Raw genomic sequence first — 25789 nt, forward strand, 5'->3', positions numbered from 1 at the left:
GACCAACTTTGCTCTTTAACGTCTGAGCTGCATATGGAGCTAATCCATAGCATGAAAGGTTCTCAGTTCCTCAGCTCCTTAGCTCAAAAATGTTCAGCTTCTTAATCTTTAGGTTCCTCAGTGCTGTACTGTTTATCACTCCATAGTTTCTAAGCTTTTTCCTTCAAAAATTGGCTCCTCATGCTTATTTGCTTCCAAAGATAAAAAATAAATTAATTCGCAGTTCTAGCTCCTGAACTTCTCCAAGCTCCTGCTCCCTAACTCATCTTATGATCTCTCAGCTATCAAGTTTTTCATCCCTATCAAGGTCCAATGCTCCTCTGCTCCTCTACTCCCCTGCTATCCTGCTATTCTGCTCTCTGGCTCCCCTGCTACCCTGCTCCGTTTCTCCCTTGCTCCCCTACTCTCTTGATATCCTGCTCCCTTGATATCCTGCTCCCCTGCTCTGTTTCTCCCTTGCTCCCCTGCTCCCTTCATATCGACCCTGCTCCCCTACTCCTCTGCTCCCCTGCTTCCCCCCTGTCTCAGTAAACATTACGCCTTACCCCTATCCTTGTTTAATCTAAAAGAAAATAGAAATGATGTTTTTCTAGATGTTTAACGAAGATCTTTAGATGGAGTTGAAACGAACCCCAGATTATGATTACAGCAGTTTTTGCTCCCAACGGAGGAGGGGGGGGAATGCGTTTTTATAGACAAGAGGGGGAAAGGAGGGAACATAGCCGACTCAGGCAAAATATCTCTATTCCCCAGTTTTTACTATTTTCTTTAGGCATCCATTGGAACGATTTTTGTTCATTAAATACGTCTCCCCTTTCCACTATAAATAAATTGAATTGATTCTTCACAGTAAAATCTTCAGTTTATATTTCAAGGTTTTTTAAGTGCGGAGAAAGGAATAAAAACAATTAAAAGAATAGAAACGGAATAGTGAAATAACGAATGAAAAAAAGAAGAAAAAAGTTTGACACGATAAGAACAACTAAATAAATCAGAAAGAAACTCTTTTAAAACTAAATTTCTGTGATTGTTTAAAATGAATCTTATATTACAAAAGTGATAAATACAAAGGAATTGACTCTTTGCCACAAACTCTGAATTTATAATCCTTATATCTTTGGAACCCAATGTCGTAAATCTTTGATATTTCAAACTTAGATTATTAGATCTAACAGAATTCATAGTCTGAAATATCTAAGGTCTGCGTCATTGGAATCCAAAGATATAAGGTTTAGAAAAGCAGAGTTTGTGGCAAAGACTCAATTCCTTTCCGATTTTTTCCCCAACCAAAATCGGTATTGGAAAATATACCCTGCACACTGCACAGTTTGCACAGGATCGAGCAATGATAATAGAAATTCATAAACCTTGCTACTTTAAATTCTTATTTAATTTTGATCACCTATTCTGTATTTTTTCCCGTATTGAAAAAATGCAATACTTAATTTACCTCTTATCTTATACTTATATTTTCATCTTAAATCTGAAATGAAAGAAATCTTTGAACACATCCTCTTGCTTTCCGGTTTCTCAACCCTTTCCCTTTTTTCTCCCTCCTTCTCTTCTCTTTCGTCTCAGATAATATGCTCCTCTTTCCTAGCTACGGGCCTGGTTATATATACTAGAATCATGGAAAAGTAAATGCTAAATTAAAACTTATTTTTTATTTATTTTATAGGGTACTTATTGTAAAAAGGGTTGTTACACGCTTCAATAACCTTTAATTTTATGAAGAATATCTTAAGTGAAGGGAGGGGTATATGGGGGTAAAGTGAATTTACTTTGAGATGGGGGTGGGGGGAGAATAGGAGAAGTGTGGAAAAGAAAGATGAGTAGGAAGGTTGAGGTAGTTTTCTGGTTTCCGAAAGAAACTATTGCTAATTTAATTCAAGGTTGAACGAAGGGGAGGTTTTACGATATTTTAGCAGAGACTAATTCCTCCCACTTTGATATTGTTCTTGAAATATGCTGGACTTCAGAACTACGAACCCTCCGGCGTTTAGTAAGGGGTAATATTAATAACAGGGTTACCCAGAAAGAATGGGACTTTATTAACAACATATTTAATATATTAAGTTCCTAATAATCTAAGGAATCAGGAGAATTCTGGATTACCGAGTCAGAGAACCCTTAACTGAACCTGGAGTTTCTTTGAAACCTCGCCCTGAATACCATGAGAACCTTCATTGTACTTAGGAAAGTTGGAGTATCTTGATAACCTCAGAGTACCTGGAGAACCCCAGAGTAACTAGAGACACTTTGGAGTATTTGGAGAACCTCAGAGTACCTGGGTAACCTCTAAGTATGTAATGAACCTCGGAGTATCTAAAGAACATCGGAGTGAATAGAAAACCTCGGAGTACATGGTTGGAACCTCAGAGTATCTAAAACCCACGGAGCACCTGGAAAACCTCGGAGTACCTAGAGAAGCTTGGAATACTTGGAGACCCTCGGAGTACCTAAAGAACTTCGGAGTACCCGGAGATACTCGGAATACTCTCAGAACCTCAGAGCACCTGAGGAACCTCGGAGTACCTGGAGACCTGGAATATTTGGAGAACCTCGGAGTTCATAGAAAACCTCTGGAGTATATAGAGAACCTCGGAGAAAAACCTGAAGAACCTTTGAGTATAACCTGAGGAACCTCGGAGTATAACCTGAAGAACCTCGGAGTATAACCTGAAGAACCTCGGAGTATAACCTGAAGAACCTCGGAGTATAGTCTGAAGAACCTCGGAGTATAAACTGAAGAACCTTGGATTATAACCTCAAGAACCTCGGAGTATAACCTGAAGAACCTCGGAGTATAACCTGAAGAACCTCGGAATATAACCTGAAGAACCTTGGATTATAACCTGAAGAACCTCGGAGTATAAACTAAAGAACCTTGGATTATAACCTGAAGAACCTTGGATAATAACCTGAAGAACCTCGGAATATAACCTGAGGAACCTCGGAGTATAACCTGAAGAACCTCGGAGTATAACCTGAAGAACCTCAGAGTATAGCCGGAAAAACCTTGGAGTATAAACTGAAGAACCTTGGATTATAACCTGAAGAACCCGGAGTAAAACCTGAAGAACCTCGGAGTATAACCTGAAGAACCTCAGAGTATAGCCGGAAAAACCTTGGAGTATATAACCTGAAGAACCTTTTAAGATTTGAAAAGTGTGAAAGCTTTGAGTTCTAGGAGGGGGGACTGCCCCCATACCCTCTCCCCTGCATATACGCTTGTTTATTTGTACTTTTGTTTAAGAGTTTTGTTTTAAATAATTTATTGCTTGCGTTCCTTGCGTACATATCTTTAAATCCTTGAAATCGGAATTTCCATTGAAATTCGCAAAAAAAAAGAATTTAAAAATGCATTTGTCTGGTAGTCTACTGTCTACACGTAATTATGTTAGGAGGGGATGGCTACATGAACCTTCAATTATAATTTTTACATGTTTAAATTGAGATCTTGTCTGGGATAAGATGATCTTTCAAGCATAGGGTTTCGTATCGGAAGTGGGGCGGGTTGGGGCGGTGCAGGGAGGAGCAAGTGCAACAGGAGGGGAAATGTCTATTTATTACGCTTTAGAGAGGATCGGTCTGCATGTTACTAGGGTCCATATACGCAACAGCTGGCCTACCAACTCTCCCATATTGATCTAAAATCTTCAAATCCTACCAAGTTGAGAGAGCTCAACTGAGAATCATAGAGAGCTGGAGAGAGCATGTTGGCTCACATCTGTAGACTAGGTTGCAATAGCTGTAGTTCAGCCAGAACAGTGCAAAACGCAGAGAGAGGTTTGCACAGCTTGTAATGTTCGGAGTTGCCGCTAGGGTGTGCTGAAGTAGTGTGGCGGCTTGACAGTTGCTCCGGACAGCTAGAAGCGGACTCACACACATGTAAACAATTCCAGATTGTACTTTGCAGTGAGTGTGTGTGTGTGTGACGATTTAGATTCAAAACCCGGAGAATAAAATGGTTCAAAAAGTTATATTTACCATTGACAAGTGATGTAGAAACAGTGACAGTAACTAGTAAGCCCCCTGAAGGCCTAAATTAGGAAAGTCGAAGGAATTTAAGAATTCTGAAATTCGTTCTAATCACTCCAATTAGAGCGAATTCTCTGTCTAAATCAGGTAAATTGAAGATTGATGTCTTTAAAAATTAATTTTCTAGAACTTTAACATGTTGGTGTGAATGGTTAATACTAATAAAAAGATGGATCAAATGTCAAATGTTTTTGACAGCTCAGATTTTAAATTTTTAAAACTTATAAATTATATAAATGTTGATTGACTGCCGGCCTTTTTACAATTTTAATTCATAATTTATTTTTAATCCAATATCAATCCGATTAATGAGTCTTTTTTTGTTGCCATATCTAAATACACGAATTTTTAATGAACATCGCAATGTTCTTTAAAAGAATGCCATTTGAACACTGAATGTCACATATTTCAATGATAATATAAAAGGACTTAATTATTTTGGGTCTGTCCTAGTGAACGATTTTTGGACCCCCCGAGCCCCCCNATAAATATTGTTGTATGGGATGGAAAAGGAGTGGGAGGGGGGGGGGAGGGAAGGGTTAAAGCTAGAATAGTACACCTAATTTGCACGGTTCCCGTTTAAAAATGTAAGTCTGTTTTGTTTTCTGAGTGAATATGCTCAAAGGTGACAAAGTGGAGAAAATAAAAAAGTTGAGTAAAGGGTTTGGGACATGGGAAAGAGAATCGTTCTCTAGGAATATACCATTATTTTGTATTCAAACGTATAATTTTCTGTGAAAGCATTTGTCAGATTAATTTTTCTTTATTAATTTGTATGAATTCTTTAATCATTAAAAATTATTATAAAACCACCTCTCATTGAAAAATCTACGCTGTTTATTCTCTAGATTTCATCATTCTATACGTATCTTAGATATTTCAAAATGAACGAGGTTTAGTGATTAAATATACTTTTATTTCAGTTTCGAGGTTGCGTGAATCTCTAAGCTAGTCCCTGACTCTACGCAGCATGTGTAAGTACTTGAATGTATAATTAAATCTTGTCTGGACGCTTTAGCCAAGCTTTTTTATGCAATACTGGTACCTACACCAGACAAAGAATACCCCCATTGCTGAAATAAGTTTTTATCCCCCACCAGGCATTTTTGAAATAGTTAAAGATATCAGAAATTTAAAATGAAATACTTTAATTGAATAGTAACATTATATAAAACATAATTTTTCCCGTTCAGACAACTTTTATTTATAACCTTCATTTTATGCTTTGAATGTCCTTCTCTATTTTACCCCTTGTATCCAAATTGACAAGTTGTTTCCAAAATAAAATGGAGACTGGAGAAAGTAGCGAGTTATAAAACACCCCAAATTACATTAATGATATCTAGCGTTAAATGTAGATTCAGAAGAAAATGTTTAGACTAAAATGTTTCGGATAAAATTTCCGAGTATTTACAAACATTTTAGGATTTGTACTTTGTAAAGCCTAGATACTGTAGGCTAGACTAAACTCGTGGAGGCTTGGGATCGGAGGGGGGAAGGGCTTAGTGGCAGGGACAGGGGGGGGGTATTGCAGAAAAGTACGAATCTGTCTCTTCAAATTTCGCAGATCTTAATACCCAACTTTTCCTAATCAACATATTTTTCAATGATATTTAAAACTAATTCACACAGTATTCCTTCCCCTCCTCTTACCCCTTCAGATATAAATACTCGTTCTTTAATCCTGCACAATCTTTAGACATATTTCTTTTCAAAGAATGCTGTTTTTTCTTCTACTCTTCTTTAAGAACAAGTAACAATTATGACGTAATCTGTCAGAGTAGTTACGTCAGGCAGTTTTGCAAGTTGTATATCGAGGCCGGGGTGGGGGGGAGTTGGCCTTTCCGTCTGATAGATTATCCTGTATAAGCTCATGTGTGTTGTTGTTGTTGTTGGTGGGGGTGGTAGGGGGAGGGTGTTCACACCTCCATATAACGTTAATAAATAGTGTACGCATACGCAGAGAATATAATCCTTTGTAAAGGGAAATTACTAATATATGTTCAGGGAATTATAATAAATGTATCTTCTATTAAAATAATATATCCCCCCATTGTACCTTCAATAGACTTCCATTCATTCATACATTCAGTCACTGTACTTAAAATGTTCTCATTACATTATGTACTTACTCCATTTACTTTAGTAAATGTGTGCGTGTTATACTAAATGTAAACTGTAAATTTAATGCGTACATTTTCTACTTCATGTAAAGTAAATTCGTACGTGTTCTACAACCGGTACAGAAAAAGCGTACGTTTTCTACTACTACCTGTGGAGTTTATGTCTACGAGTTCTACTACTTGTACAATGTACAGTAAATGCGTATGTATTCTACTACCTGTACAGTTTATGCTTTTGTGTGCTTATACCTGTAAGTCCATCGAATGACAGTAGTAAGCTTTGTTTATAGGGAAAAGAATAACATACTTAACAATGTTTAAAGGGGAATTTAGGGAATACATGTACTATATAAATATTGTTGTATGGGATGGAAAAGGAGTGGGAGGGGGGGGGGGGGGGAGGGAAGGGTTAAAGCTAGAATAGTACACCTAATTTGCACGGTTCCCGTTTAAAAATGTAAGTCTGTTTTGTTTTCTGAGTGAATATGCTCAAAGGTGACAAAGTGGAGAAAATAAAAAAGTTGAGTAAAGGGTTTGGGACATGGGAAAGAGAAGGAACGAGAAAGAAAGACCTGGAAAGAACGGGTTTGAGAAGACGAAGAGAGAAGTGAGAAAGAGAGAACGGGTGCGGGAAGAAGAAGAGAGAAAGATAAAACTTGTGTTGAAAGAAGAAGAGAGAACGGGTGTGGAAAGGATAAAGAGAGAGCCAGGAGTGGGAAGGAGGTACGAGAGAAGGGGTGTGTGAAGGAGAGGAGAGAACGGGCGTGGGAAGGAGAAGAGAGAAAGGGTGTGGGAAGGTGAAGAGAGAACAGGTTTGGGAAGGAGAAGAGAGAACGGGTGTGGGAAGAATAAAGAGAGAGCCGGAGTGGGAAGGAGAAGAGAGAAGGGATGTGTGAAGGAGAAGAGAGAAGAGGTGTGTGAAGGAGAAGAGAGAAGGGGTGTGTGAAGGAGAAGAGAGAAGGGGTATGTGAAGGAGAAGAGAGTACGGGTGTGGGAAGGAGAAAGAGAGAACGGGTGTGTGAAGGAGAAGAGAGAAGACGGGTGTGGGAAGGAGAAAGAGAGAACGGGTGTGTGAAGGAGAAGAGAGAAGGGGTGTGTGAAGGAGAAGAGAGAACGGGTGCGGGAATGAGAAGAGAGTATACGGGTGCGGGAAGGAGAAGAGAGAACGGGTGTGGGAAGGATAAAGAGAGAGCCGGAGTGGGAAGGGGAAGAGAGAAGTTGTTTGTGAAGGAGAAGAGAGAACGGGTGTGGGAAGGAGAAAGAGAGAACGGGTGTGGGAAGGAGAAGAGAGAACGGGTGTGGGAAGGAGAAGAGAGAACGGGTGTGGGAAGGAGAAAGAGAGAACGGGTGTGGGAAGAAGAAGAGAGTACGGGTGCGGGAAGGAGAAGAGAGAACGGGTGTGGGAAGGAGAAAGAGAGAACGGGTGTGGGAAGGAGAAGAGAGAACGGTGTGGGAAGGAGAAAGAGAGAACGGGTGTGGGAAGGAGAGAAGGATTTGAGTAGGATAAGTGGGTGGTTCCCTATATAACTCCTTTTATGGGAAGAGTTGTAATTTCATATATTTTCTGAATAAAAACACTTTTATGCACTTTTTACATCCAAAACTATTCTGTTTTCTTTCCTTGGTAGAGTAGGTGGGAGATGGAGGGGAGGGAAAAGGGATAGGGGAAGGGGTTAAGGGGGGAGTTTTATCAGTAAATACGGTAAGGGGCGGGTCTGTGGGAGTTAAATAGTAAAGACCGAGGAAAAAGTTTCATGTGAAGAATCATAAAACTTTTTCTTTCTACTATCGTTTTATTACCCTCATAATTATTTTAATTATTATTATTATCTGTAAATACCAAGTTTTTATCAGTAGCACCCACTACATCATTATTATAGAATGTATATTTTAACTTTTATTGTTATAGGCAAAAAGGGTTCATAATCACAGATGTTTCGTAATTGATTTGAATTTTATACTCTTTCTATAGCTCCCCTTTTTTTCCTTACAACCTATACCCCCCCCCCCTCTAAAGAAAACTCTTTCATCCCTCTACACTCCATAAAACAAAGTTATTCAATATGTCCTTCCTGGGTTCGGTAAAATTTGAAAACCAATTTGTTTTTCTGCGAACATCTCTTACAAAATGGGAATTTTCACTGGGTTCTTATACTTGCATAGTCCGTAGGGAGGGGATTACTTCCCTGTTTCTTATTCACAGTTTTCTTTTGTATCTTACTCTCCTGTTCTTTCATAAGCTTTCTTTTTTTTCTTACTCTCCTGTCCTTTCATAAGCTTTCTTTTGTTTCTTACTCTCCTGTCCTTTCATAAGCTTTCTTTTGTTTCTTACTCTCCTGTTCTTTCATTAGCTTTCTTTTGTTTCTTACTCTCCTGTTCTTTCATTAGCTTTCTTTTTGTATCTTACTCTCCTGTCCTTTCATAAGCTTTCTTTTTGTATCTTACTCTCCTGTCCTTTCATAAGCTTTCTTTTTGTATCTTACTCTCCTGTCCTTTCATAAGCTTTCTTTTTGTTTCTTACTCTCCTGTCCTTTCACAAGCTTTCTTTTTGTTTCTTACTCCCCTGTCCTTTCATAAGCTTTCTTTTTGTTTTACACTGACTTTGTTTCCCAATTTGCCCAAAACCCTTCAATAACTTTTCACTGTCTTTCCGAATTTCCCTGTCCATATCTAATAATTTCCTTGTCCATATCTTATTAATTTCCTTGTCCATATCTAATTAAGTTACCTGTCCCTCTCTTATTAATTTCCTTGTCCCTATATTATTAATTTCCTTGTCCATATCATATTAATTTCCTTGTCTATATCTTATTAATCTCCTTGTCCCTATCTAATTAATTTCCCTGTCCTTATCTTATAAATTTCCTTGTCCCTATCTTATTAATTTCCTTGTCCATATCTAATTAAGTTACCTGTCCCTCTCTTATTAATTTCCTTGTCCCTATATTATTAATTTCCTTGTCACTATCATATTAATTTCCTTGTCTATATCTTATTAATCTCCTTGTCCCTATCTAATTAATTTCCCTGTCCTTATTTTATAAATTTCCTTGTCCATATATTATTAATTTCCTTGTCCCTATCTTGTTAATTTCCTTGTCCATATATTATTAATTTCCTTGTCCCTATCTTATTAATTTCCTTGTTTATATCTTATTAATTTCCTTCTCCCCATCCAATTAGTTTCCCTCTCCCTATCTTATTATTTTCCTTGTCCCTATCTTAATAAATTCCCTTTTCTTAAACAACTTTTTTCTTTAATTTCTTTCCCTTACCTTTCTATATTCCTGTATCCGAGCTTACCATATTTCTCATCATTTCTTCTTTTCATTCTCTACCATCGTTATTCACACCTTTTTATCTCCACCTCCGAGTACTGCTCCTGTATCACTCTCTCTATCCTCTTCTATCTTCAATATTTTAAATACCCCTATCCTTGTTCCCATCCTTGAGATTTAAAGTTTATCAGATTCTAGTTTTCAATCAGATCTGAGTCCACTATTAGTTCTTCAAAGGACGGAGAAGAGATGGAAATTATATAATCCTGGACAGAATAATATTATCCGAGGGAGTTTTCTCCTCTTATCAATCTTCATAGTTAAATTCTTTTCTCCAAGTTTACATCTTTCACAGCTATTTTAAGCTCTTTAGGTTTATTTCTTTCACAGTTAGCTTTAGCTCTTTAGGTTTATTTCTTTAACAGTTAGCTTTAGCTCTTTAGGTTTATTTCTTTCACAGCTAGCTTAAGCTCTTTAGGTTATTTCTTTCACAGCTAGCTTAAGCTCTTTCGGTTTATTTCTTTCACAGCTAGCTTAAGCTCTTTAGGTTTTTTCTTTCACAGTTAGCTTTAGCTCTTTAGGTTTATTTCTTTCACAGTTAGCTTTAGCTCTTTAGGTTTATTTCTTTCACAGTTAGCTTTAGCTCTTTAGGTTTATTTCTTTCACAGTTAGCTTAAGCTCTTTAGGTTTATTTCTTTCACATTTAGCTTTAGATCTTTAGGTTTATTTCTTTCACAGCTAGCTTTAGCAGGTTTATTTCTTTCACAGTTTTAGCTCTTTAGGTTTATTTCTTTCACAGTTAGCTTAAGCTCTTTAGGTTTATTTCTTTCACATTTAGCTTTAGATCTTTAGGTTTATTTCTTTCACAGCTAGCTTTAGCAGGTTTATTTCTTTCACAGTTAGCTTTAGCTCTTTTGGTTTATTTCTTTCACAGTTAGCTTTAGCTCTTTAGGTTTATTTCTTTCACAGCTAGCTTTAGCGGGGTTATTTCTTTCACAGTTAGCTTTAGCTCTTTTGGTTTATTTCTTTCGCAGTTAGCTTTAGATCTTTAGGTTTATTTCTTTCACAGCTAGCTTTAGCAGGTTTATTTCTTTCACAGTTAGCTTTAGCTCTTTTGTTTATTTCTTTCACAGTTAGCTTTAGATCTTTAGGTTTAGAACTTTCACAGTTAGCTTTAGCATCGTTGGCTCATCTCGGGGGTTAGTTTTTCTCAGTCAGTTTAAGTTAAGCTCCAGGTATAAATTGTATCCGTACTGTTTTCTTTAAAATATAGTTCCATGTTTGTTTTACTAGTTTGAGCATAAACTTGTGTATTTACAATTCTGTTTGTTTTCTTCTCTAGTGTTTACATGCATGTCCAAATGTTTGTAAATTTGAATTTTTGTTTTGTCTGTCATTTTTTTAAATCCCAAATGTTGTTTTCCCCTGGACTCCTGCGCCCCAGATCTAACTAATTAATTAAAAGTTTTATTCTGGACGTTTATTATGATATTTTATTTGACGGAAAGCTATTAATAAGAAAAAAGAAAATATTACAGAATGCGTAAAATCAAAAAAAAACTGTCAGTTTCTAATTTTTTACACCGAAGAACGGTCGTCAGTTAATCGGTCCCTTTCATCGTTTGTTTCCATAATTTCAAGTTTACCTAAAAAATAAGCAAGTCTGGTTCAGAATTTGCTTAATAACTGGTTTAACTGTTTGTTTGTTTGTCCGTTCTTCTGTCTGTAGCTGTCAAATAGTGATGTATCCTCACAAAAGATATGATAACAGTTTTTTGAATCAATTACATTTACATTCTAGCCTTGGGTACTTCTATATACCTATATATAGCGATCAAAATATTCTTCACTCAAATTTTCAACAATGTTTTTTTTTTCACTGTATTTAAGCTAGAACAGAGTTTTTTAACGTTTTTAACGATTAGATTTGGAATTGGGATTTGTTATTTATAAATATATACATTATTGATCTTGGAACAAAAAAGGGGTTGAGGGGGTCAAACCTATATGTGGAATAGTATTAATCATTTTTTTTCGAGGAACAACTGAGCGGAGCTAATTATACACCTTTCAATATACGTTCGGTAGGAGTAGAAAAACATGAAACATTCAGATAAGATTTTTTTCCCTTGCTGGCAAAACATAAAGCCAGACTTCAAATTCATTTTTTTGTAAGATCACAGAGTGTTAAATACAAATTAATTATTTTGTGATCTCTAATCACAAACTAGAAATTACAGCCTCTAATCACAAACTAGAATTAACAACCTGAAATTACAAACTATAATTAACGATCTCTAATCATAAACTAGAATTAATGACCTCTAATCACAAACTAGAATCAACAACCTCTAATCACGAACTAGGTATAGCAATCTCTAATCACAAACTGGAATTAACAACCTCTAATCACAAACTAGAATTAACAACCTCTAATCACAGACTAGAATTAACAAGCTCAAATCACAAACTAGAATTAACAATCTCTAATCACAAACTAGAATTAACAACCTCAAATCACAAACTAGAATTAACGATCTCTAAGCACAAACTAGGATAAACAACCTGAAATCACAAACTAGAATTAACGATCTCTAAGCACAATCTATGATAAACAACCTCTTATCATAAACAATAAATAATTAACAACCTCTAATCACAAATTAGAATTAATAACTTCTAATCACAAACTAAACTAGAATTAACAACCTCTAATCACAAACTAGAATTAACAACCTCTAATCAAAAACTAGAATTAACATCCTCTAATCACAAACTATAATTAATGACCTATAATCACAAACTAGGATCAATGACCTCCCTGAATAACGAGATATTTAACCCTGTTATCTACCCCCCCCCCCTCCATAGTAACCCTTTCTTTACTGTAAATATATGGGGGTAAAGGACTATAACTGGAAGGTCTAATCCAAACCTATTTATTTTAATATAACATATTGAATTTAGCTCCCGTTCTCTATAGATCTAGTAGGATTATATAGTTCCATCCAGTGGAATTTTATACATTCTACATTGTTCAGTCTGTAAAGTGCTGGGTTGTATAATAAAGTTGGTTACTCAAGATGCGCTCCATGTACGGAAAATGTCGTCTTCTAAGATTGAGAGATGAAAACCCCATATGACGTTACTCTCGCCTCTATAATCAGTGACGTCATATGAGGTTTTTATCTATCTATCTTAGGAGGCGATATTTTCCGCGAATTGAAGCTCATCGTGAGTAACCAACATTTTTATACAACCTTGATAAAGTGTAAGTCTTTGAATAGATGGCAATACAGTATGGAAGGATGTTTAGTAGATGATATATATTGAATTTGTAATATCTATAAAGTAAAAGGAGGGTATGTAGTTTATACACAACTGTATATATAATATTGTGACAGTGTATGGTGCAGATTGATATTTGTACAACCCACCCCTTGTACTGTAAATATTTACTAGTTCAAGTACACTCAAGATAAGTACACAAAGTCAAGTGTACTCACCATCATAACTCATTCTGCAACATATTGGTAAGCGTATAGATGGGGGATAGGGGAAATGAGCTAGTAAAGGGGGGAGGGGGGGATTATCATGTTAATAGCCAACACTGTTTTTGCTTTTCAAATTTGTACTTTCAATCTTTTGATTTAGTAGTTTATTCATATTCACTATACTTGTACTTTCATCTCCGCTTTACTTGTACTTTCATCTCTGCTATATTTGTACTTTCATCTCTCCTATACTTGTACTAATGTACTGTCAATCTTTATTGCATTTTATATTAAGTCATTACCATTGAAATTTTATCTTACACATGTCTGTTAAAGTTGCACTCCATTCATTTTTTCATTCTTACTTTTTTGTGATTCTTTTAAAGTTGTACATTATTTATTTCTTTATTTACTTATATTGCAATTTTACCTTATTCATATTTATTGAAATAAGTTTTTATTGAAAGTGAAGGTTATTTATTTTTTACTATATTAAACTTAATCTTTAGTTATTTCAGTGAATGTGTACTAGAATTTTGTTTTTATGAACTTAAAATTTCTCTTAAACTTTTTCATTTGTTTGAATTTGTATTTTTAATATATCCATGTACATTGTACATACAGTTTACTGGAATATAAAAATGTCCAGGGTATTTGTACAAAAAAAGTGTATTCATGTTTTTACAAAATTATTTGGCTTGCTAGCAGTCATTGTTTTTCTATTGTCTGTAAAAAGGATGTTTTAGTAGAACGGAACCTATCCAGTTTTCAGGCATCATTGCCTAGATTTGATTGCGGTATGTCTTATTCTACTTCATGCAATATTCAGGCATTATTCATGCATTCCTCATGCATTCGACTCACTTCACTTCAATTCAGGCCAAAAAATGAATGCAAATAATGTCTGAAAAACAAAATCCAAATAAAAATGTCAATATATTTTAGCCAAAAAAAATATGTTCGCTGAAGCTAGTGAACAGTTAGTGAATCAAAGAGGGTAAAAACAAAGTGGAAGCTGACTCAAGTTAGAAACCAAATAGACCTTTAATAAAAAACTGATAAATTTGATTTTTTTTCAGATGGAGAGAGAGAAAGATATCCGAGTTCAAGTACAGATGATCACTCCAGTAGTGAGGATATACCGAGGAGGGGTTTAGCTAGGAGAAGAAGAGGAAACCTTCCTAAGGATTCCATCAAGGTACTGCTTTTTGCTTTTTCGTCACGAATAGGGTAAACTGTATACAACTTATTTACCCAAACTATTATAAAGTGAGTGTAAGGAGCCCCAACTTATAACTTCAGCTTAGGAATATAGTTGAGAATAACTAGGTTATCCAGGGTAACAATAAAACTAGGAGAATGTTCTCTCCAGGTATATGAATAGAACAAAGAGAATGTTCTCTCCAGGTATAGGAATATAACTAGACGATGTTCTCTCCAGGTATATGAATAGAACAAAGAGAATGTTCTCTCCAGGTATAGAAATATAACTAGAGAATGTTCTCTCCAGGTATAGAAATAGAACTAGAGAATGTTCTCTCCAGGTACAGAAATAGAGCTAGAGAATGTTCTCTCCAGGTATAGGAATATAACTAGAGGATGTTCTCTCCAGGTATAGAAATAAAACTAGGAGAATGTTCTCTCCAGTTATATAAATAGAACCAAGAGAATGTTCTCTCCAGGTGTAGAGATAGAACTAGAGAATGTTCTCTCCATTTATAGGAATATAACTAGAGGATGTTCTCTCCAGGTATAGGAATATAACTAGAGAATGTTCTCTACTGGTATAGAAATATAACTAGAGAATGTTCTCTCCAGGTATAGGAATATAACTAGAGAATGTTCTCTCCAGGTATAGGAATAGAACTAGAGAATGTTCTCTTCATGTATATGAATAGAACTAGAGAATGTTCTCTCTTGGTATAGAAATATAACTAGAGAATGTTCTCTCCAGTTATAGAAATATAACTAGAGAATGTTCTCTCCTGGTATAGAAATATAGCTAGAGAATGTTATCTCCAGGTATAGGAATATAACTAGAGGATGTTATCTCCTGGTATAGAAATATAACTAGAGAATGTTATATCCGGGTATAGGAATATAACTAGAGAATGTTCTCTCCTGGTATAGAAATATAACTAGAGAATGTTCTCTCCAGGTATAGGAATAGAACTAGAGAATGTTCTCTCCAGGTATAGGAATAGAACTAGAGAATGTTCTCTCCAGGTATAGGAATATAACTAGAGAATGTTCTCTCCTGGTATAGGAATATAACTAGAGAATGTTCTCTCCAGGCATAGGAATAGAACTAGAGAACGTTCTCTCCTGAAATAGGAATATAACTAGATAATGTTCTCTCCAGGTAAAGGAATAGAACTAGAGAATGTTCTCTCCAGGTATAGGAATATAACTAGAGAATGTTCTCTCCTGGTATAGGAATATAACTAGATTATGTTCTCTCCTTGTATAGAAATATAACTAGAGAATGTTCTCTCCAGGTATAGGAATATAACTATAAGAAGATCCATGTACAGGATAGAAAGGATAGAACTATAAAAATATTTTCTCCAGAGGGTAGGCATAGAATACACATGTGGTAGGTTGCGTGATTATTTTACTGTATTCATTCTTACAATAAACTTGTTAGAGTTAAACCTTAAATCAGCTCTACGTTTTATTTCTTATCTATTATTGTAACAACTCTTTTATTCACCAGTTGGAGGATTTAATGCATTTTTCCTTGTAATCCGAGCTAAAGAAAATTCTATGAAATATTTTTAGTTTAGTCAACACTTCTATATGTTTCTTGAGCTTGGTATAAATACGCCTTACTTAGCTCATTCTTCGTGAATTGGAGATTTGGAACAGGTTTGGTTCGAAACTATGTTCTTTTGGAACAAGGTTCTCTTGGGACAAGACTATCTTTTTCTATGGATAAGGTTCTCTTCGGAAAAGATCACGGTTCCTTTGGGACAAGTGCAACAAGGTTGATTTTTTTGGGGACAAGGTGAATTTTGAACTGAAGACCTTGTCTTTTAACTTCCCTTCCTAAATATATACTATTGAATAAATATGAAGCTAAACTACGGAAGTTGAAGAATATAAAATCTTTTAACGGTTTCATTCATAGCTTTTACTTTAAGCAAACAATGTTATCTTTTCCATTTTAGGAAAATTCAGCTAATCCTTGGTTATAAAAACATATCTTTGTCGCCATTTTCTCAACACTGTCAGGGCTCAATTTGATGAAATGTTGTATACTTACTCTGAGTTAAACTAACATAGTGCACTCCTTCTTAGCTCTTTCATCACCTACTGTATATTCATCATTCATTTAGAATTTCACAGCTTTTCTTTATAATAAGTAATAATTCATCTTTAACTCCAGTCCATTATATTCAGACGCTTAGATTATTTTTTTGCAACGTTTTTTGCTCCGATTGTTTATCTTTGATAACCTCGATCGGGTTAGCCTTGAACCCTGGGATTCTACTAGTATAGCGGAGGCCGTAGAGAGGCTGAAATAAGAGGCCCACTCTGGGTTAAAATATAAATATTAATCTAATTATTTTAATCTCAAGGAATAATGATTAATCTCTGTATTTTACGCTTTCTTTGGTTCTTCTAGATCTTTGATTTTTTATCTTTCTGTCATCACCGTCCTAGTTTCCCCGTCCTCCTGTCCTAAACATACTAGTTTCCCCGTCCTGTCCTGAACATACTAGTTTCCCGTTCTTCTGTTCTAAACATATTAGTTTCCCGTTCTCCTGTCCTAAACATACTAGTTTCCCCGTCCTCCTGTCCTGAACATACAAGTTCCCGGTCCTCCTGTCCTGAACATACAAGTTCCCCGTTCTCCTGTCCTAAACATACTAGTTTACCGTCCTCCTGGCCTAAACATACTAGTTCCCCCGTTCTCCTGTCCTAAACATCCTAGTTTGCCGTTTTCCTGTCCTAATCATACTAGTTTCCCGTTCTCCTGTCCTAAACATCCTAGTTTTCCCGTTTTCCTGTCCTAATCATACAAGTTTCCCGTTTTCCTGTTCTAAACATGCTAGTTTCCCGTTTCTTTTGTCTTTATACATTTGGTTTTACTATCTTAACATCTTAGTTTTACGTCCTCTTGTCCTTAACATCAAGAAGACCCGTCTTCCTGTCCTATTGTCCTAAACATAATTATTTCCTGTCTTCCTAAGCTAAACATTATAGTTTCCCGTCCTCTTGTCCGAAACCTCATGATTTCCTGTCCTAAACATCCTAGTTATCTGTTCTCCTGTCCCAAATATCCTTGTTTCCTGTCCTAAGCATCAAGAAGACCCGTCCTCCTGTTCTCTTGTCCTAAACATCATGATTTCCGTCCTTATGTCCTAAACTTCCTAGTTTCCTGTCTATCCAAAACATTGTAGTTTCTTGTCCTAATAATCCTTATTTCCTCTTCTCCTGTCCTAAACATCCTTATTTCTTGTCCTCAGTCCACTTCCTGTCTTCCTGTTCTGAATACCGAATGGATTAAGATTTGTGTTTAACATCTTCTGCCTCCGATTCTTTTCATTTTCTGCTTTGCTCGGTTTTTATCCCTAGAATATTGTTGCTAGCTGCAAAGCTGTGTGCAGAGTTGAAGGAAACTAGGTCATATTCTATCCTATCCTAGCTCCACTATCTTTATACTTTTAAATACATTCAATAGATTTAAATATTTGAATAATTCTTTATCTTTGGATTAGTTTGCAATAATACCCTCCTTCTTATCTGTTCACAAAGAATATGTTTTTAATCTATTAAAAACGCCTTTCGTACCTTTCTTGGCCCATCTCATAGCTAAACAAAGTTTTTACCCTACCCTCCCACGCAATTGCCCCCCCCCCCACCCCCACTATCACGACTTCTTTTATCATTTTTTAATAAGATTTTTACTCTATTTTCTGTTATATAGTCTCAGGATGTACTCTTTTATTTTTTGTATTCCAAATTTTGTACTTCAGCTAAAGATTTTATAGTTGATAAAAATTATAATTTTAGACAAACTGGAGATAATTATTTAATTTTACATAATATGGTTGAGTTAATAATATATATATTTAGGTATTGAAAAAATGGCTGTATGATCACCGATACAATGCGTACCCTAATGACGCAGAAAAAGTCTCCCTGGCTAAAGAGGCTGGCCTCACTGTACTCCAGGTGAGAATTTAAATATTGCGTAAAATACCTATTTGCGCATTTATTGGATTTAAGAATTGCAAATTTGTGCCATGTTTGCAAATTCGGTAGAATTTTGTTGCTGAGTAAAAATTCTAGTAAAATTTGCAAGATTGTACATTTTATAATCTAAGTATTAATGGGTATTAATTGTTGGCGCCAGTTTGACGCATTCTAAATTTAGGGACAAATATCCCCCCCCCCCCAAAAAAAAAAATCCAAATATTGTTTATGAAGTGTATTATGGATAAGTGGTATTTTTAATATTTTATTATTCAGATTTTCTAAATATCAGGTTAATGTCACACAAAAAATATTTATATTCTTATTTTTTAAACAGCTTATTATTCAGACTTGAGTTGATCATATGTCCCATTATTTATTTATTTTACTAAACATAAATCATATATATTGTGGGATACATGTGATGTTTCTAAATTTCTTATCAGGCCTTGTCTAAAATAGTGACGTACAGCTGCCATATTGTTTATTTAATATCCATACAATTTATTTTTGTGTCATCTATACAACACTACAGAGTAGACCAAAAAAATTATTAGTGCTTTTTATAGTTACTGGAAACAATACTTTTTTTGTATGAGAAACAGATTTAGCACCCTGTAATCATAAATGTATTTAGTTACATATATCTTTCCTTGGATAAGGAAACTGAATATAAATCAGTTCTTAAATATCGGAGAAAGCCTAGTTTTGTTTTATAAACAATAAACATGTCACAGAGTTTGTTTAAATATTTTTAAACTCCTTATCGTCTAAGCAGCAAATATTTATCCCTTTAATCCGTTAAACCCCCATATTTATCCAAGTAATATTCTTATTTTATTCAATTAGTGTTGAAAGAGCTAATTATTCATTATTTTTACTTTTATTTTTATTTTTTCATAAATACTATTATTACCTTATCTTCACTATTTTTGTAAATCCTTCTTCGGTTTAATCAGCTCCTATGCATCAGTTTATAATCAGCTCCTCTAATTCCCCCTATTTTTCCCTGCACTTCAATTATCCATCGAAAACGTTTACCATAAAAAAGCGTTCAATGTATGACGCATCCAGATAGGAAATCATTATCTTCAACTATACAGACGGATATTTACCAAACCCTCGTAAAGGACTCATCAAAAGGAAATTAAACAGATAAACTGAATTGATTTATCTAAAATTCCAATTTATTTTGAATCTGAAAATTGCAATAATATTTGCTTAATGAAAACTAATTTTTGACTAAACCTTCCTTAACCCAGTCAAACTCATACTTGTTATTGACCGAATCTACTTCAAAACCTTTCAGACTTAAGCGTTAATTTAGAGTCAATCCAGATAGTACATTTGGAGGGTGGGTGAGGGGGGGTATAAGGGGAGAAGGGGCGGATGTGGGGGTATTCCCCCCCCCTTATTTTATACAATTGAAATTGAAGATTAGAGCTCAAGTGCATACTGGTAACCACAACAGTAAAGAGGAGCCAAAGTCTGGTATATTGTTGTAATATGACAATAGAATTAGATAATTCAACCCATACAATTATACAATTACATTTATTATTTATATATCAAGTCAATCCACACTTTCAAATCTTCATGCAATGCATTTAAGTCATGTGTAAGTAAGTTATATGTTTACTATAGTTTTGACGACTACTTTTTAGATATATATATATATATACATGTATGGATTTATGATAACATATATATTTTTATATTTAATATATTTCTATAATTGTAGGTTTGCAACTGGTTCATCAATGCACGCCGTAGGATTCTTCCGGAGATAATCAGGAGAGAAGGAAACGATCCTCAGAGATTTACTATATCCAGGAGAGGAACTAGAGTTAGGTAGGTTTACTATATCCAGGAGAGGAACTAGAGTTATTTAGGTTTACTATATCCAGGAGAGGAACTAGAGTTAGGTAGGTTTACTATATCCAGGAGAGGAACTCGAGTTAGGTAGGTTTACTATATCCAGGAGAGGAACTAGAGTTAGGTAGGTTTACTATATCCATGAGAGGAACTAGAGTTAGGTAGGTTTACTATATCCAGGAGAGGAACTAGAGTTAGGTAGGTTTACTATATCCAGGTGAGGAACTAGAGTTGGGTAGGTTCACATTCGGAAGAGCAGGAACCAGGGTAGGTAGACTGATTATATCTAGAGTCCGGAAAGCCTTAATTGATTAATAATTAACGAGATTAAGTGCAAAATTAAAACTAAGATTAAGAAAATAATTCTGTTTAAACCCTGATATATATCCAGATCTACCTAAGTGTAAACCCTGATATATATCCAGGTCCCCCCGTCTACCTAAGTTTAAACCCTGATATATATCCAGGTCCCCCCGTCTACCTAAGTTTAAACCCTGATATATATCCAGGTCCCCCCGTCTACCTAAGTTTAAACCCTAATATATATCCAGGTCCCCTCGTCTACCTAAGTTTAAACCCTAATATATATATCCAGGTCCCCCCGTCTACCTAAGTGGGATGGAAGTTCTCGCGAAGCTGAGGAGAGTATAACTATATATAGAGCTGAGGATTCAGGACCAGATTTCTCAGATGACGAGCTAGAGTACAAAGATGTTAAGGTTAGACAAATACTTTTTAACGGGTTCTAAATTTGGTATTATTGGATTGCAGAAATGAGAAGTTTATTAGAAATAAAGGTACTGTGCTTGAGGTTTTAAGTGAACCTTGATCTTTAGAGGGGCAAGTCAGATTCACAAAGGTACTCTTTAAATCTTTACATCATCAATCATGTTGAAGATTTCGTCGATTCATTAGCTTTCTAACAAGTCATTTAAAATCAAAATATCTCTGTTATTCTTGATGAGACCAAGGTTTTTAGGGAACCGATGTGAATCGGACATGCCACGAAAACGAAGATTTCCTTGTACTTACGACTGAAGCCACTTCAAGACATTGTGATTGTAGAAAACTTGAATTATTTTTCTCACTTGTTTACGATTTGTGTTTTCTAAAGGACTTCACAAACCTTTTGTTTTTGGTCCGTTTTGATAGTAAGGATTCTTATTGTGTTTTAATTAAAAAAAAGTTCATCAAAACGTTATTTATTCTTAATATAAAGCCAGTGAATAATCAATTAATTTCTTTGACGTATATACACACTGTGAGTCATCCAAGGCTAAATTGCTGATATTGACGTTGCAGTTTAATTTATCCGTGAAATATCAATTTTTTATCATAATATGCCAAGAGGTTCAATGACATGCTAAGTCCTCTAATTTCTAGAGCGGAGAGGGGGTGGGGTGTATTAAAAAATTCAATGATTTTCTCCTTACATAATCTTTACCTTCGAAGTAGGGTTCGCGAAAAAAAACTTCAGTTGATAAAAATCCTAAAATAATTTTTAAGATTTTGGGGTATGAGCAATTAAGAAATTAACTAAATTTTTCCATCCCTGGTCACTTCAAATCATTAAAAAAAAAGATAGAAAAGAATCATTTTTTATTTTTATCTTGAGAAAATTTCAAATTTTAGAATTTGAAATATTAAAAGATTTTTTCAAGCAAATATGAAAATATTGAAAAAATTATTTTAAGTTGATTTCTTACAATGGAAACAACATTGGTTTATTTTATCCCACTTGTCTTTTTCATCTGTCTGTCTCTCAAAAAGACTGTCTCTAAGGATTAAATGTCATGATTTAACCTCATTTTAAACAATAATAATTAATTAGATTTACAACCTTCCATCCTTTCATTAATAGGTAGAGAACGGTTTTAATATTCTTAATACCATTTGAATATTTATATTGTAAAACTTTAACCATTGTTCAAACAACTTCACATTTATTATTTATTAATCCCTCAATCTGATATCTTAGCTGAAAACTTTAGAATTATGAATTTCGAGAGAATTTTTTGATCTCCTCTTTTTTTTATTCTTAAAATTAATGTTATCTTTTTTTTGATATCCAGTGTCTAAAATTCAACAAATTAGTGTCCTTTGATTAAACAAAACAGCCAATCAGAAGCCGGAAACTTTGCCCGTAACCTAAGAGAGAACTCTCCATTGGTTGAAACCCATGAGGGATATCCACAAAATCAAAGGTGTTAAAAAATGAAAATCGAGATTAATCTAACGGGATATTTCTTAAAGTTTAAAGGATACAGATTTCTCTGATGTTTGACTTAGGATTTGTTTGATTGAAATAATACTTGAGGGTGAAATTTTGATCTTGAGAAAATTAGTTTTGTATTGTTTTAACTTAAAGAGACTGTAGACGTAATTTCTAGCGACCCTCAATTTATAGAGTGGCATGTCCGTTTCACAAGGGTACCCTTCAAACATTTTATGTTCAAGAATTAATGAGATATTTTTGAATATATTTTATTTTTTCTCTTTTAAAGTGGTCTTCGGATTTCAGCTACAGAAACAATGGATGAAATTGTCTGAATGTAACACATCTAGAAAAACGACAATATCTTCCACATTATTAATCAGTTAAAGGTTTAAAGTGTTAATAAGATAATGTGTCTCATAATTAAAAAATAAACAAAATGAAAATGATAGGTTTAATGATTAAAAGGATAAAGATGAGAGAATTGAATGTTTAAGTACGTCCAACTATATTCCCCCTGGATACTGAAAACATTCTAGAGGTTTAAAAGAAAATAACTTGGCTCCCCCTTGCATCCCTTGCACAAAACCAGGGATGTATATTTCTCGTGCCAAACAATTCTTTGCGTTTTCTACAACCCAGAAAAGATTATTCGGGGGAGCCAAATTGTCCCTGCGTACACCAGGGTTGGGTAGGATATAATCCTAGTGCAGTTGGATAAAAGAGAGATTTATAATGGATTTAGATTTATTTTTAATTTAGAATTATATTGAATTTAATTCGAAAATATATATACATATACACACACATCCCTGTAGAAGTAATATTGAAGTTTACAGCAAATATAAAAGTTTATTGCAAGGAGTAAGTATGGTTTATACTTTATGAGTTTTGTTTAACCTGTTGTTCTTTCAGTTTTCTAAAGTTCTCTTTCTTCACATTGTATTCTGGGGCAACGATCCCGATCGCTTTATCCCGATATCCACTGTGGGCACTAAATTTTACGCAGACTCTGCTTGATCACTTGAGTTTGAATATCCGCAATTTTCTCTGTTCTCTCCTTGGTTGGGAGCAAAATACCCTGGCTACTGAATGGCTGTTTTTTTTCCACAAACGAGCAATGATCTTGATATTCACAATAAAGAGTTCCCAGTTCTCTGTTTAGATAAAAGTGACGAGCAAGGATCAAGGTATAACGTGGGGGACTGGGTAATCGTTGACTGATTGCCTGTAAAAAACACGTTGATGTTAGGTTTTTGTTTTGTTGTCTAAAGTGGTAAAACACTTAAATCTAATCTTGACAGAATACAATTTTTAATATTTGTTGATTGATTGATTGTTTGATTGATTGATTGATTGATTGATTGATTGATTGATTGATTGATTGATTATTTAGTGTCTGTCTAAGCAGAGGTATGACAGTGGAGAGTCTGGTGTGTTCTCAACCAGCTCCAGTTGTCCCTGTGGTTGCAGTAAAGATGACTCCTTCTCCTCCCTCTATATACCTCAATCCTATATAACTGCTAGGTAATCTAATCCTCCTCCTTCTATATACCTCAATCCTATGTAACTGCTAAGTAATCTAATCCTCCCTCTATATACCTCAATCCTCTATGTGGATTAATCCGAGTTTGTACAAAATTGTTTAAAAAAACGATTACCTTTCCTGTTCTATCTGTAAAATCTTTGATCAAAGTTCTGTGCAATAAAAATTTATTTGTTTTTCCTTGATTCCATCAACCGACAATATGTTTTAACAAATTTAATCTGAAGTGTTAACCTTAGAAGGTTATTTCAAAAACTGTTAAGTTCTATAAATCTACGAACTGCATTGTATAGGCTGACCGAAGTAGCGAGAAGAGACCTCACCTCAAAGAAGGTTCTCTCCTCTGAGGCTAGCGGAATATCCTCAGATCCAGATGGATCATGTAGCATGGAGGTCGGGAAAGACGAAGACCAGCCTCTGGACATGTCGAGGACAAGCAGTACTATTCACCATAAGCGGGAGCCGGAGGACGAACAGAAGCTCTTATTCTCCGGCCTCCACCTTCTTGTTACAGCTGTGGGGATACTAGAGAGACGAGCGCAAACCCGTCCCGTCCTTGCTTAATTAGGACTTGGAGAACTTAAGCTTATAGAATATTCGAACAGGGAACCTGGCTCAAATTCTTGACGACTCGATTCAGTTTTCTTGATGTTGAATCTGGTCGAGTATCTGGGAAGAAAGTAGAGAACCCCGCTCCCTAAAGACCTTTGTATATGCGCCGTGTTACCTGAAAATCTTGAGAAAATGTTTCCAAAAGACAATTCAGATAATCTTAGGTATCGTCAGTCTTCCCTATTTATATATAGGCCAGTCCATATATTGAAAATTTATGTTACCTTGCGACCTTTTTGAGTTACCAATCTATAGGTTCTTGTCAGTCTCTTGTAGATATTGCTATCTATTGCTTAAAAACTAAATCCTTTTCCCAATTCTATGTTTCCCGTTCTCCATTATTTTTAGTTTCGCTTAAACTTTATTCTCCGATTTAATTGATACTCTTTTTAAATTCCTTTCCAGTGGTGCCCCCCCCCCCCCCATGTTGTTTCATGTGATCAGATGTTACCAAATATATTAAAATTCTATATTAAAAAAGTAAAATTATTACAGTGTATTACGCTTCTTTTTAAAAAGAATTGTGGCCGAGAAGCCGGAAATATTTAGTCTTGAAGCTTGTAGATCATAAAGTCTTTGTCTGATGAACACCCTAAGAAAAGTTTTATTCTGTGTACACTCACTTAGTCCTGTAGTTGGGTGTACAAAAAAAACTTTTTTTGGGGGTGGCCATTTTCTCATTGACTTGCTCTTCTACAAGTTTCATCTTTCCTCCTACCTTAACTTAGTTGTAACTTTGGTGTGAAATTTGTACTTTTCAGTTCCTCAAAATACTTGGCATTAGTATCCCACATAGTGGGATTCACGCTTATTATTTTTCTACGTAAAAAATCTGGATTCAAAGAATCATTTTCTATCTTTTATACGCAAAACTAAACACTAAAGTATCATATATACATATATATACACAACGTTTAGTTATATAGTTGGCTTAGTGTTAAACTAAATTTTTTAGAAAAAATACAAAAAAAAATCAAAACTAACATGCAGCGCTTTAAATGTATAAAATGTATATTTCACTTACTTGTGATCCACAACCAAACCTTGTGGTTTGCGAAGCCTCCCTTTAAGGTTTGTGTTGTGGATAAAAACAGGAAGGAATTGTGAACCGTCGCCTCGCTGAAAGACAATATATACCAACGAATATAGTAAATTTAACCTAGGATTGTTGCTACATGGATAGGCCTCAGTTCAAAAGGAGATTTTAAGCAACAATCCTAAAAAACTTGGATCAGGGTATTTATTGCAGATTATAAGCAATGCAAAATAAATTTTCCTCAAATTTGAAAAAGATATATATCTAGAAATCACTTTCAGGTGCTTGACCTCCATGTTTCGTTACAAGTTCTACTGAATAATATCTAATCAAGATATTATTTAGAATTGGTACAAAATATTAAATA

At 34.9% G+C, this 25789-nt stretch overlaps 1 protein-coding gene across 1 annotated transcript; it reads left to right on the top strand.

Moving 5' to 3' along the window:
• Positions 1-3618: 3618 nt before the first annotated feature.
• LOC111707549 (homeobox protein TGIF2) lies at positions 3619-24875 on the top strand. Its single transcript, XM_023480667.1, has 8 exons — positions 3619-4128; positions 4965-5015; positions 14016-14134; positions 18019-18117; positions 19880-19989; positions 20609-20732; positions 23625-23755; positions 24068-24875. The coding sequence occupies exons 2-8, from the start codon at positions 5012-5014 to the stop codon at positions 24336-24338; spliced, it is 858 nt and encodes a 285-aa protein (XP_023336435.1). The 5' UTR covers positions 3619-4128; positions 4965-5011; the 3' UTR covers positions 24339-24875.
• The last annotated feature ends 914 nt before the right edge of the window (positions 24876-25789 follow it).

Source organism: Eurytemora carolleeae, unplaced genomic scaffold, assembly GCF_000591075.1.
Source record: "Eurytemora carolleeae unplaced genomic scaffold, Eaff_2.0 scaffold152, whole genome shotgun sequence".
Taxonomy (NCBI): domain Eukaryota; kingdom Metazoa; phylum Arthropoda; class Copepoda; order Calanoida; family Temoridae; genus Eurytemora; species Eurytemora carolleeae.

Bases quoted from the DNA above. Each gene is read 5' to 3' on its own strand.
- LOC111707549 (XM_023480667.1), top strand. The intron at 14,135-18,018 runs GTACTGCTTTTT...ATATATATTTAG, and splicing joins TTCCTAAGGATTCCATCAAG to GTATTGAAAAAATGGCTGTA. The intron at 18,118-19,879 runs GTGAGAATTTAA...CTATAATTGTAG, and splicing joins CTGGCCTCACTGTACTCCAG to GTTTGCAACTGGTTCATCAA.